A 13,296-nucleotide genomic window follows, 5' to 3' on the forward strand; every position below is an offset into this window, starting at 1 on the left:
TGGAATGCCTCCTTGAATAATTAGTTTTATTGGCTCAATAGTTTTACAAGCAAACGTGCTTCCAGTCTTATCTGGAATTGCAAAGTTGAGATTTCTTCTGGATAACTGGCTAATCTTTAGATGACGTCTTCTTTGAATTGCTTCTTGTTCTGTTCATTGGAGATCTTTGTAAAAATGTTGTTTTTATATCCTTTTTTGTTGCTGCAAAGCACTTGCTCATGTCTTTGACAGTTTCTCTTAGATTTCCAAGGTCCAGCCAGACAGCTGCCTTATCTTTTAACTTGCACTAATCTGTTTAAAAGTACAGTAAGTCTCTTGAATAACTTTGTCTCCAACAGTCCAAAATGACAATAGTATGCATGAATTTTATCGAGCTTTCCCAGCATGCCAGTTAATTTTCATCAAATTTAATAGTTCTATGTCCTTTGTTAAATATTTTTAACCAAGTTTTGCTTTTACAACAAACCAATGTAGAGTTTCTGGCCCATTCGTTTTGGTTTTCCTTCAAATCTGGCATTAAAAATTTATGTTGAAAAGTCCTAAATTCTTTAGTTATCCCACAAGTGAGTGGGAGAAGAGGAACTTACTTTAAAATGACGATTCTTTGAATCTGAGTTGTACTTAACAAAGCTGGATGATATCTATGCTGTTACAAAAAATACAAAAGCCCTTTTCCTCATACAAATGAGATAATGTGGCTCTCAAAACACCGTGTAATAGCGAAAGGAGTAGACATAACTTTCACACAGCGATGTGATTCGGAGATTTCTCATGTGCAGAGTCTTCTTGTGCAGATTTCGCATATACATAGTTCTGTGATAAGATTCAAATCTGAGTGGTTTCAAGCAACAAACTTTAATACAACTGATGAATAACTGTATATAGGTTTTATACAACTATCCTATATTGGGTAGCAATCAATCAATACAGTGTACTGTAGTCCCTTAATGATGTGCCATTCAAGCTGATCAGCTTGCAGTCTTCTGTGGATGGACTTCCAACTATCTAATGGATTCTGAATGAAGTTGAGAGTAAAATGCTCCCATTCTCCCACTGCTTAGCTACCTTTCTGTACACCAGTACATGGCTATGAGCCAGTTGCCTTGCACATAATAGATTTTTGCACAAGATCATGCCACAAGTGCTATCAGAAGCAAGCCATGTCTACACCTGCAGACTTTTTTATGGCAAGATCATAGAGAGGTGGGAGAGGACAGGAGATCTGAGGTGACTGCTTATTTCTTACCTGCATGTTAATGGACAGGCTTAATGTTTAATAATTTTTTAAAAAATTATTAAACATTTTAAATTTTGATCCATTGTAACAAAGTATATAGGAATATCAAAGCAGGACTGTGAAATGCAGCCCTACCGAGCCTGCTCTTTCATTTACTTGGATCATAGCTAATCATTTACTTCAGAAACAGGAAATGTTAGAAGTACTCAGCAGATCAGGCAACATTTGTGGAGAGAGATACAAAGTCAACATTTTAGATTATTGGGCTTTCGTCATCTGTTCCATTTCTGATGAAAGATCATTGACCTGTTAACATAGTATCTGTCTGCAGAAGCTGCCAGGTCCACTGAGTGTTTCCTGCAAATTTTCAAAATTTCATTTTCAGTATTCTGGATGCTGCAGCATTTCCTTTTATTTTTAGTTTTACTTAGTGCACTGTTTTACTTCAGTTTTACTTAGTGCAGTCTTCTTTGGAATACCATTACTGTTTTAACCCCCACTCCCACATGCACAGCAATTTTGTCAGAAATTGCCACCAAGGCCTATTAAGTTAAATTTTTGAAAATGTAATCATTTCTCCTCATCACTGTCCTATTATTTGATATTCTTCTGAAGGCTTAAATTTTTAAAACTTCTTGCACCATTACTTTTTCTGCTCTATAATTCTGCAGTGACTTGCAATGCAGAAGAAATACACTTGATAAACCTCACTATCACCATTGACCGTGGTTCTTGAAAACCAGAACCACCAGTACCAAAGAACAAAAGACCCATTGTGGAGTTTCTGGAACGTCCTGTAAAGGGTTAATGGGCATAGCATGCATTTGTCAAATTTTTTCCCATACCATACGATTTACAGTGAAGAAACAGACTATTCAGATTAACATGTACACACTGGTATTTATACTGTACATGGATCTCCTTCCTCCTTACCCATTCAGCTAATCAATATAACCTCTATTCCTTTATTATAAACATAAAGAGAAGATGGATCAGTATCTATATGATTCATTTCAATTAATCCATGTGGTAGCAAGTTCCACATTCTTGCCATTTGTTGAATCACAATGTTGCTCTGAATTCCTAATTGCATTTCTTTAGTTTCTATCTTACATTTACGGTCCTTTAGTTCTCTTCCTGACCAGATTAAACATTTCCTCTGTGTCAAGCCTGTTGAACCCTTCATTGTTTTAGTCAGTTATTGGCTTACCTCCCAGTATTTGTAATCACGCATGAGATGTAGTTTCCAGTGGCAAGGTCAGCATTTATTGCCTATTCCTAATTGATTGGGGAATCGGGTGGAAAGCAGCCATCTTAAACCACTGCAGTTCTTCTGGTGTGGGTGCACCCACAAATGGGTAGGGATTTTGAGGATTTTACCCAGGGAAAATGGACGACCGACAATACATTTCCATGTCGGTTAGTGTGTATCTAGGAATGGAACTTAAATATAGTGGTCCTCGCATGCCTTCCACCTTCTAGGTGGCAAAAAGAACATACACACATTGGGGAGGTAGTACTGAAGAAAGCTTAGTAAGTTGCAGCAGTGTATCTTGTAGATGTGTGCCAGTGGTTGAGGGAGTGAATCTGTAAAGCAGTGATGGATGCAGTACCAGTCAAATGACCAGTCTTTGCTCTTGACATTGTTGAACTCCTCAAGTGTTATTGGAAATGGACTCAAGTAGGGAAGTACGGACTATTCCATCACATTGGGAGTTGCTGGAGGTCAGAGTCAAAAGTTGTGGCACTGGAAAAGCACAGCTGGTCAGGCAGCATCTGAGGAGCAGGAAAGTCGACGTTTTGAGCATAAGCACTTCATCACATAGCAGACTTGTGCCTTGTAGATGGTGGACAGGCTCTGGGTAGTTGAAAGTTGTGTCACTTATAGAGTCGTAGTCCAACTCATCCATGCCGACCAGATATCCCAACCCAATATAGTCCCACCGGCCAGCACCGAGCCCATATCCCTCCAAACCTTTCCTATTCATGTACCCTGTTCAGATGCCTTTTAAATGATGCAGTTGTACCAGCCTCTACCACTTCTTCTGGCAGCCCATTCCAAACATGCACCACCCTCTGTGTGGAAAAGTTGCCCCCTAGGTCTCTTTTATATCTTTCCCCTCTCACCCTAAACCTATGCCTTCTAGTTCTGGACTCCCCCACCCCTGGGAAAATACCTTGTCTGTTTACCCTATCCATGCCCCTCATAATTTTGTAAACCTCTATAAGGTCACCCATCAGCCTCCAATGCTCCAGAGAAAGCAGCCCCAGCCTATTCAGCCTCTCCCTATAGCGGAAATCCTCCAACCCTGGCAACATCCTTGTAAATCTTTTCTGAACCCTTTCAAGTTTCACAACATCTTTTCGATAGGAAGGAGATAAGAATTGCAAGCTATATTCCAAAAGTGGCCTAATCAATGCCCTGTACAGCCGCAACATGACCTTCCAACTCTTGTACTCTATACTCTGACCTTGCTGCCAGATTACCAGGCTTTGAGCTGTTCTTATAGCCACAGTATTTCTATAGCTAGTCCCATTTGTTTTCTGATCGGGGTGAAGCCCTCCGAATGTTGTTTTGGAGGAATGCTATTAGTGGTGCTATTGGATTTTAAAGGGAGAAAGGTATATTGTTGGCACAGAAAATGCTGGAAATACTTAGGCAATATTAGTGACAAGGGAAATAGTTAATATTTCAGATTAACTATTTTTCTCTACAGATGCTGCTTAGCCTCCTTAATATAATCAGAATTTTCTATTTTACTTCAGATTTGCGGCATCCGTGCTATTTGTTTTTGTTTTCCTTGTTGGAGGTAGTCATATCCAACACACTTGCCACTTTATCAGTCAAGTCCTGCAGGTTGTCCAAGTCTTACTGCGTGTAGGCACAGATTGCTTCATTATTTGACAATTTGCAAATGACATTGAACACTCTGCAATCATCAGCAAACTTGGCACTTCTGACCTCACTGTGGAGGGAAAGGTCATTGATGAAGCACCTATAAAGGATTGGATGTGATACACTGCCTTCAGGAACTCCTGTCTTGAGATGATGTGCTGGAATCATGAGTCATCTTGCTTATTGTTCATTTTAAATCCAGCCAGTTGAACATTTGCAATCCTGATTCCAGGTTGTTCTCGGGCTTCATAATCAAATGCTGCCTGACTTATTTCTGGAATTCAGTTCTTCTCTCCATGTTTTGGATCCAGTCTTGAATGAGTCTGGAGAAATTGATCCTGGCAGAGATATTGGTGAGTGCAACTTTAATGAACTGTTAGTAGCACTTTCCATTGCTTTGCTGACGAAATAGTCTCGGTTGTGGGTAGATGTGTGATTGGATTTGATCTGACCTTTGTGGATGGGACACGTGGGCAATTTTGGCTTTGCAGGGTAGATGTCACTGCTATTGCTACTCTGGACGGCTTAAGACAAGAGGCATGCATTTTTCTGAAGCATAACCTTTCGGCACTGTAGCCGAGATGTTTTCAGCTCCGCAGTTGGGATTGTTTCATTGTTCTGGTTTCTTTCCTGTGATTTGATTATTTTGGTTTATTTCCTGCTATTCACTAGTGAAATTGTTTAGAGATGATTTGTTGAGCTGATTGCGCAGCTGTGTCTGGAAGACTGTTAATGTGTTCATCGAGGGGCGAGGGGCAAAGGGCATACATTTGAGGGGCTGCTGCTGGGTGATAATGCTTGATTGAATACTTTTAAAATGCAATACTTCCACCATTCTGAAGAATTATTGTGAACAAATTTGCTTGGTTTACAAATTTACAAAAAATATAACTTTAGAATTGTAAAACACATTGTGTTTACACACTGCTTTAAATAATGAGTATTAGTTTCTCTATGTCGTCTTGTGGGGGAGCAAGTGGTTCTTCTTTAATTTGTATTGGTGGAAACAACTTGAAACATCATTGAAAATGATGTTTTCAGGATGTGGGCATCTCTGGATATGATGGCAACTATTGTGATTCAGAGAAGGAAGACGCCATTTTTGGGGTACCGGTTTATGACCTGCCAGGATAATGTTTGGATCTCAGATGGTTATATACTTGTAATCTGTATCAGTTGCTCAGATGAGTGAACCTAGAGCAATGTGTTGAAGTTTAGGGATGAAAACTAGGCAAGGAAAGCAAGCCATAAGGAGAACATTTAGACTATCAAAGAGAGTAATACATACAGAGTAAATAATTGAACAAAAAGGTAACAGTTGGAATATAATAAGGGAATGTATGAAATCATCCACTTTGGGATGATGAGGAAACAATAATTTGTTTTTAAGGATGAGTGCACGGTAAATGTCGAGATTTAATGGAATTTGTGTGACCTTGCACATAAATCATAAAAGTTAACATGCAGGTAATCTTTGGCAGTCTTCTGTGCTGTGAGATGCTGATTTGCACCTTTGTGATAAACTGTGTTAAATGTCACCAGGTGTCCTTCAGAAACTGTATTCTGGCAGGGCAGAGCTCGCTGCGCTCACTGCTGATGTAGACCATGGATTGAAGAGGTGTGAGACTTGCTAGCTTCTGTTTTCTCTGGGCCCTGTTCTTGGCCAGTTAAGATTTCCATTCCATTTTATTTCGTCCAGTGCGCCTCCCCCACTACCAACATACATACACGCAACAAACACTGGTCAGCCTCCCAGCAGTCACACCCTTTTGGCAGCTGTTTTTCAGTTGTCCGGGTCCCCGTCTGCCACTGTCAGAAGCTCTCTTGCAGCTGCTCTTCTAACAGAGGTGTGGATATCCAATAGGTCATGACCTAGTGGCTGGCTATCCAAACACAGGGCCTTTGGGTATACAGTTATTGTGTTTGTGAAACTTAGATCCATTGTCACAAATGTCAGTACCAATTTTGTTTTTATTCATTCACTGGATAAGGGTGTCAGTGGCTAGGCCAGTATTTATTGCCCATCCCTAATTGTCCAGAGGGCCTTAAGAGTCAGCCTCATTGCTGTGGGTCTGGAGTCACATGCTAAAGATGGCAGTTTCCTTCCCTAAAGCACACTAGTGAACCAGGTGGTTTTTTTCTGACAATTGGCAATGGGTTTATAGTACTCATTAGATTCTTTAAATCCAGATATTTTTAAATTCAAATTCCTCCATCTGCCATGGTGGGATTCGAACCTGGGGGTCCAGGGCATTACCTGGGTTCTGGATTGGCAGTCCGGCAATAGTACTACTAGGTCCTTGACTCTCCTAACCGATGGCATTATGACTCTGATCTGGACTATGATGTTTGTGTTTCTGATTCTAATGGTTAAATCAAACTCTCAACAGACGGGAGAGTCTGTGTCACTACAGGTATTTCTCAGTATGGAATATTACTGAGGCACCATTGGCACAGAGCAAATGTATTGACGGCTTGGCGCACTTTATTCTTGATCTCAAGTGGATGTAGCTAAAAAGCTGTCCATCGATTCTGATGTGTAAGTGGACACCCTCTGTATATAACTTGTAGTCATATGACTGCAACAAAGAGAAGAGCAAGAGCTTTTGTGACCCCACAGGGGCTTTCAGAGGGTCCTGACATTCCCCATCATAGCCAACTTTAACCATTTTAATTTAGCCGCCCTACCTTGTTCTCTGTTTTGTCCCTGCCTGCCCTGACTGTTTGCCCCACCTTTGTTCTCAAGTGTACCAGTCTCAAATTGATCCCTTTTATCATTATCGTCCTGGGTCCCACCTCCCACTCTTTCCCCCCAGTTTAAATCCTCCCAAGCAGCTCTAGCAAATCTGCCAGTATATTAGTCCCTTCCAATTTAGGTGCAATCCACCCTTCTGTACAGGTCACTTCTATCCCAAAAGAGCTTCCAATGATCCAAAAATGTGAATCCTTCTCCCATATATCAGTTCCTCAGCCATGCATTCATCTGTTCTATCCTCCTATTCCTGCCCTCACTAGCTCATAGCACTGAGTGTAATCCAGATATTACTAGTCATTGGAGAAGAGAAGGTTTAGGGGAGATTTGATAGAGGTGTATAAGATGATTAGGGGTTTAGATAGGGTCGACACTGAGAACCTTTTCCCGCTAATGGAGTCAGGTGTTACTAGGGGACACAGCTTTAAATTAAGGGGTGGTAGGTATAGGACAGATGTTAGGGGTAGATTCTTTACACAGCGGGTTGTGAGTTCATGGAATGCCCTGCCAGTAGCAGTGGTGAACTCTCCTTCTTTATGGTCATTTAAGCGGGCATTGGATAGGCATTTGGAAGTTATTGGGCTAGTGTAGGTTAGGTAGGATTCAGTCGGCGCAACATCGAGGGCCGAAGGGCCTGTACTGCGCTGTATCTTTCTATGTTCTATGTTCTATGTTCTATCCATCCTTCCATACATCTTCCAAAACAGCATACTTGTTTGAAATGGGGATAGCCACAGAAAACTCCTGCACTACCTGCCTACCTCTCTTACCTTTCTTGGAGTTAATCCATCTATGTGACTACATCTGTGACTTTTCCCCCTTTCTATAACTGCCATCCATAACATCCCCTTGCTCTTGTAAGTTCGTCATTGCCTCTTAACTGTCTCCCCAACCGATCCATTCGATCTGATAGGATTCGCAACCAAAGGCATTTATTGCAGATATAATCCTCAGTAATCCATAAACTCTCCCTGAACTCGTACATCCGACAAGAAGTGCATATCTCTCTACTAAAGGCCATTTTGCTGCTTTCAATCTACAGACTCAGAAAATAGCACTGTCTTATTCCTCTACAAAACACTGCTCCAGGTTAAGTTAATACTTATGGCTTATATTTTAAGTTTAATCAAGAGACCTATCTCAATAAAACATATAATCAAGAAAGAACCCATTCTATGCATTAAGGTATAGCTGGCAAATGGCAAAATAAGTACAGCTACAACATTGGCATTACCTTGGCATTTTCCATTTTGCCAAGTAATGTCCTGTTCACAAAAAAGCAAAACTTATCTAGCTGGGCTGTACTGCCCCAAGTTTAATTCCCGTCCTCAGCAAAGCAAGGTTATAAGCAAGCAGCACTTCTCTAATAATCTGCTCACTGATGGTCAGTTGATTTGGTTTATTTATTGTCACATGTATCTTGTTATAAACATAGAATGAAAAGTGTTATATAGTGTCACCACTCTCCGGTACTAGCTTAAAACACAGAAAAATAAATTAAAACATAGAGTGTATAGGCAGAAAAGTACAGAAATAAAGACAAAGTCCTTCTTAAGTGCTCTGTCATGGGGCTGATGTCCAGGCACGAGTCCCTTCACCACACCACTGCCGTGAAAGTTGGCACTCTTCAGTGCCATCTGACCTTGCCGCTATAAGTCCTTACTCGACCTCGCCAGACACTTTTGATGCTGCCAAGTAACACACCAAACTCAACTCCTCCACTACCATGAGTCTGCTTTGGAACCCTCTCACGAACATAGCCACTGCCTTTGCTGCCAGGTCTCCTCCTGGGCCCAAACCCATCTCTGCCTCTGCCGCCGCCTCCTTGAATCTGTACAGGACACAGATGCCATCGAGAACCCAAACTCACCTCCACCGCAGCAGCCGTGAGTTGGCATTTGGACTTCTTGACAATACAGAGGGCGCCAGGAACCTAAATGTGCCGCTAGTGTCACTACCGCAAGTCCGTGCTGCTGGCCCACTTACCGATGGTGTCACCGTGACCAAGCTCCTCACCAAGAGGTACGTAAAATGAGGTAAAAGAAAAAGAAAGAGTGGAGAGGAGAAAAGAAGAAAGGCGCACGGAGTAAATGAGTTCCAGGCTCAGAAACCTGACCCCTGCACCAGCTACTGGAAGAGTTTTAGGTTTTAAGTCTCACTAGGAAGACCAGATTTTAGATCTCATTACAACTTTGGTACAAATATGGCCATAGCATCTGAATGCCAAGGACCGAGGTGAGATGACCGCCCTTGACATCAAAGCATCATTAACTAAATGTGACACCAAAGAGCTGAGAGTTTTTGAAAAGATTTGTAGCTCGGGTTGTGGGTGAGGTCGTAGGTTTGTTTGCTGAGCTGGTGTGGTTTTCTGCAGATGTATCTTCGCCTCGCTAGGTGCCATCGTCAGTGCGTCTTTGAAAAAGTGTTGTTAGTCTATTCTGCCTATCATTTGTGTCTCTGTTTTTTTGGTACTTCCAGTTCTGTATCTGAGTAGTTTGAATAGGGGGTCCAGTTCAATGTGTCCATTGATTGAGTTCCGGTTGGCATGCCAGGCTTCAAGGAATTCTCTCACATGTCTCTGTTTTGCCTGTGCTACGATGGTTACATCATCCCAGTTGAATTTGTGTTCTTCGTTGTATGTGACATTGGAAGTGAGAGAGCGCTGCTTGCATCTGGCAGTGGTGAGTTGATGTTTGTGCACTCGTATGGTCAGTTTTCTTCCTGTTTGTCCTATGTAGAGTTTTCCACAGTCCTTGCCGGGTATCTTGTGCTTCTTCAATTGCTTCTGACCACTTTAAAGTCAGAAATGAAGGTGTTCTTTGACTCCATAATATTTACTTTAATTTGCAAATGCTCAGATGATGGAATTGCCCATGCAACAAGATCCAGATGATAGTTTAGCTTTCAGTCTCTCGTGGCGCAGTGGTCGTCTCTGTACCTCTGAGCCAGGAAGCCCTGGTTCAAGCTCCACCAGCTCAAGATGTGTGTCATAACATCTCTGATCAGGTTGGTTAGAAAATATCAAGCAACCTGGCTTGGATGGATGAATGGCATGTAGCATTTGTGGCACACAAGTGCCAGGCATTGATCATCTCCAACAAAATTGAATCTAACCATCTCTTACTGGCGCTCAATTATATTGCCAATTTCAAATCCCCCAAATTCAATGTTTTCAATTTATTTGAAGAGTGTGGGCATCATTGACAATGGCCCCCATTAATTGCTCTTGGAAACATTGAAGGAATCCAATGCTTTGAATACAACTGCGGCTAGTTAATCCATGTCAGAGGGCAATTAAATTTCAAGTAACATTGCTTTGGGTCTATACAAACATAATGGAGGCAGATTTCTTCACTCACGTCATGTGGATTTTTACAACAATCTTGTGGTTTCATGGTCCGCTCATCAATCCTGTCCTTTTATTCAGGTTTTATTTATTTAGATTTAAGTTCCCAGCTACCATATGGGATATGCATTCATGTCTCTGAATGAATAGTTCATGACTGTGGTATTTTTAGAGCAGTAATCATTATCCTAATAATCCTTAATATGCTTACTAACACCATTGGCGAGAAACTTAAATAAATAAATAGTATGGCTGCAAGATCTAGTCAGGCTTGGTATTCTGCAGCAGTCTACCAACACCTAGCTTTCTTGAGCCTGTTCACCATCAACCAGATGCAAGTCAAGATTGTGATATGCATTTCCAGTAATGCTCAGGAAGTTTAACTTCGCCCACGATGAAGCAGCTTCTATAGAGCTCATTTAATTAACGCTATATACAACTCTTTAAAATATTCACTCACTCCACCACTGCCATGGCATGGCCGCATTCTGCATCACCTACAAGTGTATTAAAGCAACTCACCAAGACTACTTGGACACCAAACCACAACCTGTACCATCTAGGTATGGGGCATTATGAGCACAGGGCATTATCACTCTCGTCCTTGTCAAATAATGTCCTGAATTGGAATTACATTATCTTTCCTTCCTTATTGCTGGGTCAAAGCTTTCAAACTCCCCACCTAACAGAACTATAATGGTTCATGCAGGAGGCTCACCACCATCATCTCCAGGCCAATTTGGGATTCGCTGGTGTTGCCCGAGATGGGCGAAATCCCATGAATGATCAAGAAAGAATCTTGGAATTCCAAAACCTTTTGGTGCCCGCTACAAGAATCAAAGAAAGTTAAGATTTAATTACAGCAAGAGATTTGGAAAGTGAATGACTTATTGCAAGCAGATTACAGTACAAGTATGAGTTTTGCTGTAACTATAATGGTCTTTGGTGAGATTGCACCAGGAGTACTGTATTCAGTCTTAGTCTCCTTACCCTTCTTTCAAGTGGCTGCAGTTCAGATTCACTGGACTAATTTCTCAGATGAGAAGAGTGAGTTATGAGAAACAATCAATATATTCTATATACTCTGGCATTTAGAAAAATGAAAGCTGATTTCATTAAAATATATGAAAAACATTGGACTTGTCAGTATTAATGTTTGAAGGCTGTTTCCCCTGGCTGAAGAATTTGGAACTGGGTCCAAGATTTAAAATAAGTAGTTGGCTATTTATGACGCATTTTGGGAATTTACTAGTCCAGAGTGTCATGGATGTTCAATTGACGAGTCTATTCAACTGAAGTTGATGAATTTTGGACACCTGAGGAAATCAAGAGATACAGAGACAGGGTAGAAAATTGGAGTTGAGGAAGATGACATGCCACATTTTTATCAACTGGTGGAGAAGACGTCAGGCACCTTTTTTATGTTTCTCTTTCTATGATCCCGATTATGTGAAAAAAAAACAATTTAAGTGACTTGCTGAGGTAGTCAAGAACACTAATAATGCAGCAGTCCCTCAGTACGGTGTTGGAGTGTCGCTGTGGATTATGGGCTCAAACCTCTGGAGCTGGTTGAACCCGCATTCCTCAGATTCAGTGACTAAGCGTACACTCTGTTTTCAAGCAGAGACTGGACGCTCACAACTGGAATGTATAGGGAGATATTCAGTTCCATCTCTCCTGTTGTTAGACTGAAATTTCACATGGTGCTGTTTCCTTTCTTTCCTCCCAAAGGATGGATCACTGGGAAACATTGATGACCTGGCTCAGCAGTGCACTGAATACTACAACACCTGCCTCAGTGAGGTGCCAGAGCAGATGGAAGAGCTGTGCACACAGAGAATCTTGGAGAATCTTGATCTGGTAAAATAAAATTTCTGTCCTCCTCCTAGGAGTCCTATGTGTTTCTAGTCAGTCAAATAAGAAAAGATTCCCATGTGTAGAGTGTACTTAATGACTTCAGATTATGTTAGACTGTTTCAGTCACGAAGCAGTTTAATTGTTGTCATGTAGAAAATGTTGCAGCCAATTTATGAACAGCAAGGTCCTGCATTCAGCAAGAAATGAGATTTTTTGTTAGTTTAGGGCCTAAACCAGGAGAACATTGCAATACAGCAAATTCAGTTATGTTTGAGAGTCTTGGAATTAACTATTAGTTAGATTTTATCCATTTGATTTGGACTCATCCTTCCTGCACCAATTCCCCACAACAGCCAGTTTAATTCTGAATAGGTCTTATTTATACTGCATAGTGGATCCAGAGATGAATAACAGAAATGATATTCTAAAACAATTGATAGAGCCTTTTTTGAATCCTTAGTAGGGGTGTCTTTAAATAGTCCACAACCAATCAATTGTATTTCAGGTGTTATGTAGGACAGCGCAGGAGTAAGGTACCAGAACCAATAGTGTGATGAATGACTAGGTAATTACTCTTTAATACTACATGAGGAATCTATTAGGCATCCGGGAGACCACTCCTGCATTTTAAATCATGTCCACCCAAGCAGAAGCAGGGCTTTTGTTTGACAAAATATATTAGGGAGGAGAAAATGAAAATCACCTTGAGCTGAGTATTGCATCCAAGATATGGCAGTGAGCCAGATAGTGGTGTGGTTGGCACGTACATATCAAAGACTGCTGCCATTGCACAACATTGTCCTTTGCCAGTCATTGAGCAAAGTTGATTTCTGTGCCATGCTCCACTTTCCACACTCTTAACCTTCTAGAGATGAACATGCATGATGATAGCCCACAGCACTACCTAAAAGGATAATGAAATATTTTGAGGTTAGTTGCTGGATTATGTCTTCTAGCTGCTGATACAATTCTACACATTTTTGGAGCTTTCCTATAATTTTTCTAAAGTTTAATTAGTCTATAACAAGTAGTCTGGCTGAAGTTGAAGTAAACATTTAGTGGGTAAAGCTTGGGTTTAAATGAGTTACTTCCAGATGTGGGTGACCTGGAAAGCCATCTTCTTGCAAGTGAGTCAGACTGGGAGAATGAGCAGAAGTTATGCAGAGCAGGACAAGGTGCCAGAAAATGGGGCTAAAGGGGAGGGAGAA

General features: G+C 41.1%; 1 protein-coding gene across 5 annotated transcripts in view; it reads left to right on the forward strand.

Moving 5' to 3' along the window:
- Nucleotides 1-13,296, forward strand: part of sash1a (SAM and SH3 domain containing 1a) — a 133,371-nt gene that overhangs the window by 64,429 nt on the left and 55,646 nt on the right. For 4 of the 5 annotated variants that reach the window (XM_060831744.1, XM_060831745.1, XM_060831747.1 and 1 more), the window contains one exon: nt 11,963-12,091. The exons of the other annotated variant lie outside the window; for it this stretch is intronic. In XM_060831744.1, coding sequence (XP_060687727.1) covers nt 11,963-12,091 — 129 coding nt within the window. The remainder of the gene's footprint in view (nt 1-11,962; nt 12,092-13,296) is intronic. 5 annotated transcript variants of the gene reach the window in all.

The sequence above is a fragment of the Hemiscyllium ocellatum genome, chromosome 10 (genome assembly GCF_020745735.1).
Source record: "Hemiscyllium ocellatum isolate sHemOce1 chromosome 10, sHemOce1.pat.X.cur, whole genome shotgun sequence".
Classification (NCBI taxonomy): domain Eukaryota; kingdom Metazoa; phylum Chordata; class Chondrichthyes; order Orectolobiformes; family Hemiscylliidae; genus Hemiscyllium; species Hemiscyllium ocellatum.